This window comes from Elephantulus edwardii, unplaced genomic scaffold (genome assembly GCF_000299155.1).
Source record: "Elephantulus edwardii isolate Elephantulus edwardi_28Jun2011 unplaced genomic scaffold, EleEdw1.0 scaffold00168, whole genome shotgun sequence".
In the NCBI taxonomy this organism is placed as follows: Eukaryota; Metazoa; Chordata; class Mammalia; order Macroscelidea; family Macroscelididae; genus Elephantulus; species Elephantulus edwardii.
In genome coordinates, this window is record NW_006399918.1 from 4,820,127 (window position 1) to 4,824,226 (window position 4,100).

General features: G+C 47.1%; 1 protein-coding gene across 1 annotated transcript; it reads right to left on the reverse strand.

The window, feature by feature from the left end:
- Positions 1-441: 441 nt before the first annotated feature.
- Positions 442-3,850, reverse strand: SLAMF9 (SLAM family member 9). Its single transcript, XM_006895532.1, is given in 5 exon segments — positions 442-647; positions 1,215-1,487; positions 3,023-3,332; positions 3,334-3,364; positions 3,801-3,850. Coding segments are annotated over 5 exon segments (870 nt in total).
- Positions 3,851-4,100: the final 250 nt, after the last annotated feature.

Sequence of the window (4,100 nt, forward strand, 5' to 3'; positions counted from 1 at the left end):
TTTCCCATGGCAATGCGCCTTTTAATTTCCTGGCTGCTGGTGCCAAGACTGTTGACTGTGGAGCCAAGCAAGCTAAAGCTGTGTACAATCTCAATAGGTAAGTGAAAAATATTTTACCAATGTGGGGTTGTGAGTGGATCTTTTAGACTCACTTTCTTCCCTAAAGAAAGGCTTGGGAATGCACTTGGGCATTGAGGAGGGGAACTAAAAAGAAAAGGAATGATACAGAAGAAAGTATCCCAAAGCCAACCAACTACAGACAGCCAAGCACAATTCCTCCATAGTGAGGGCCGCTTAATTTAACTTTATTGCCTGACTTCCCTTGAAGAGCATGGCCCTTCGCATCTCCCTCTCTGAGGTCCCTGTAGAGCAGAGTCAGATGAAAGATCACCTGGGTACTGAGAAGAAACAAAGTTGAGGACAGAGATCGCCAGTCAGCTATCAGGCTAGGCTGGGGCCAGGCTTCCCTCTCTTCTTAAGTTTCAATCTGTTTCGCCTGAGTTTCTTCATCTTTGGCATTTGGCATCTTTTCTGGATTCGGATGATCCAGATCCCCACAACCAGAACTACCAAGAGCAAGAAAAAGAGCAATCCTTTGGCCAGGAGGCAGAAGGAAGACGAAGCCTTCTCAGAAGGAAATCCAGAATCTGAGATGGAGAAAGGGAAAGAAAGAAGGACTCGTCAGAGGGAGGGGTTAGGTTTAAGTTAGAGGACAGACACCTACCCTAAATTCCACAGAGGGGATCTCACGTCCATGAGTTGACATCAGTCAGTTGATATTCTTTTGTAAGTTCCTCTGAAAATATATACTCTATGGACAGAGAAGTCCAGGGAACTCTGGTGGCTTAGTGGTAAGGAATGGCAATGCCAGTGCAAAGGTATGAGGCTGGAGTCCATCAGCTGCCAAACTCCTCCCATGCTATTTACGGCCTCTGAAAACCTTCTGGAGGTTCAGCTAGGGGTCATGGACAGAAGCTCAGGAACTGCAATTACAGGCATGATATTAAGATGAACAAGAGATTATCAGAAGTTGGGTCAGAAAGGGCAGGGCCCCTGCTTGATCCAGATATCAAGCTTCTATGGAAAGGGTTAAGGTCTGGCTTCCACGTTCTCTTTTGTAGGAGCTCAGGGAGGGAAAATGAGACTTTCTCCCAGAGAATGACCTAAAGGTTCCTGTCCTAGAGGTACAGGGGCTGCTTCTGGTCTCCTGCTACCTGCACAGAAAAGTCCGGCATGAATCAGACGGGAGGTAACATTGCTGACGGGGTTGCTGGCTCTGCAGGTATAGGACAGGGCCTTGTCTCCATGCTTCCAGGACGTGCTGAGGACAGGGCCTTCATGGGCTAAATCAGTGCTGTTCCTCTGGGATATCCAGCTGTAGGTCACATCCAGGCCTGCCTTCTCCATGGAGCATGTCAGGGATATATTACAGGCATCTTCTCCAGAGAGCTCAAAGTTCACAGTGACTCGGGGCTCCAACAACCGTCCTAGATGAGGAAGGAAGACACAGACACATACACACACAAATATCTCTAAACAATCAGGAGCTGGTTCTATTTTCCTAAACTCCTTAATCCTGAGGTCCTGGTACGACTTCAAGAGAACCCTCTCACTAACAACAAATACACAAAACCAAAAACCAGCCACCATGCAACCTGGGCTTCAGAGCCCTCAGGACAGCTGCTGAGGGAGCAGAGCTGCCTTTGATATCTTCTGCCTTCTCCTTATGCTTTCTCTCCTCCTCGCTCTATATCTTGCCTTTCTCAAAACCCCATTCTACTACCTGGATCCTGTAAAATAGTATCACTTCTTGTAGCAGTATTTGTATTTTTCAGAGTCTCTTTAAGAGTCAAGGTAGAGTATCAGCCTATGTAATAGACACAGAGAAGAAATTTGTGTTCGAATAAAGGAGAAATATCAAATTTTTTAAACTGTCATCAAGTTGACCCTTAGTCACGGCAATGCCATGCACTACAGAATTAGGTTATTAAAATCCACAGGGTTTTCACTGACTGATGTAGAGAGTCAAGCCTTTAATTCTAGTTTGTCTTAATCCAGAAGTTTCACTGGAATCTGTTCCACATCCTAGCAAAGAAATATTGAACATATCATAGTCTACCAGGAGAACAAATAAGTCTGTCCCAGAGAGGGTGAAACCAAGTTTCTCCTTGGAGGCAAGGATTTTGAAGCTCTGTCTCACATACTTTGAGCTCGTGACCAGGAGACCAGGAGAGACTGGCCTTTGGAGAAGGACCTCATGCTTGGAAGGGTGGAGAGACAGCACAGGAGAGGAACACCCTGGGTGGGATGGATTGACGTGATAACTGGGACAAAGGGATCAGGTGTGTCTGAGTTAGAGAGACTGTCCCAGGATAGGGCAGGCTTCAGAGCTGTGTACATAGGGTCCCTATGTCATGTCCGTCATACATGAGTCACAGGAGACTCAATGGTGCATAACAACAACACCCTCAACACTGCTATTCAGTAGGCTTCAATTTATAAGTCACCTTCTACCAGGGTTCTCAGGCTGTGAAGCTTTATGAGAGGACACTTTTTCCCATGGATTCCCCAGTGGAATTGAACTGACATCCTTTTGGATAGCAGCCAACCAATTCATTGCACATTATGCCACATTTAGAGATGACAAGCTTAAGAATGGGGGTTGTATTCACTGTCAAAAAGCAAAAATCTCACTGGTAGAGAAATAAAATGACCAGACTTAGGAGACCAGGTTCCTTCACTGAGAAGACACTACAATGGCACGCGGGCCCTGGAGGGTCTGTGCAGGAGACCCTTCCTGTGGGAGTCACCTGTCTGGAGACTCCTCCTTGCCGCAGGGTCTTGTTAGCACATATCACTTCAGTTGTTGCTGCAGCTCAGATAGTAAGGATGGGAAAGGTGGAGATTCTCCCAGGCCCAGCCCCTCAAACCACTGTCCAGGGTCATAAGACCTCCTACTCTGAGATATAGGAAGCTCAGGAGAACCAGACAAAATAATCTATGGCTTCCAGAACAAACTCACGGTAGATACGTAGATTGTAGCTCTGTGTGGTAAAGATCTGGGACGTCTTCAAATTGACTTGAGCTTGATAAGGCCCTGCGTCATCCCAGCTCAGATTGCTGATCTGCAGGGAATAGCTGGGGCCCAGGAAGCTCACTCGGCCCTTGTAGTGCGGGTTGGTCACAGTAACGGTTGCTGGATTTCCCTCTTTGTCTGCCACCACAATTGCAAGCTGTATATGAGTTGACCAGATGATGCTCTCAACCTCTTCATCAGATGATACGTCTAGGGGAAGGCAGACAGACTCCTGAAGAACAGCTACCACCTCCTCAGGATCTACACCATCTCCAGAGTCCCCGTTGGCTGTAGATGTAAGAAAAGAAAAGATTGAAAACAGCCCAGTGAGCGTCTGGTTGGCTGTAGCTGGCCATGGGGCTGTAGTGTCAAGAGAGGAGAAAGTCATTTTATTACTTCATCTCTAGCTGCCGCTTCTGACTTCGGTTTTCTACTGTACCTAAGCTAAACCGTATGTCAGAGGTTGGCTTCCATCTCTGCCCTCACTACCCAAATTTCACCTTCTCTTTCTGCCACCCCGGGGTCACTCCTCCTTCCATACCTCCAAGTTTCACCATCTCTTGTTTCTACCCTAAAGCCACAAACTACCGCTCATTATTCCAAAACAGTTGAAGTATCCAAAGGAAGAGTATGTCTGAGCCAGGAAGAACAAGGAAGAAAGGGAGAAAACAAGGGAGAGAAGGGAGAGAAGGAGAAACTTGTGTTCAGGAGCAGGCAGCCTCACTCACCTTCCAAGAGCAACAAGAGAAGGACTTGACAAGCAAGGGCCCACATGCCAGCAGCCTGTGTCATAGGAAGTGGGACTTGGTCAGCCCCTGGTACTACAAAGAAGACAACCGTCAGGAGACTCCCCAAACCCAGAGTGACTAATTCATAGTCCTGAGGAGAAGGAAATGGTCCTCAATCTATTCAGCAGCCCTCTAACTTCCTCTCTAAGCCCCTCCTTGTCTGTGGTGAAGAGAGCTTTCTCTCAGGGCACAATTGAAAAGATAATGTTCCCACTGATTCATGTGGCTCTGATGGT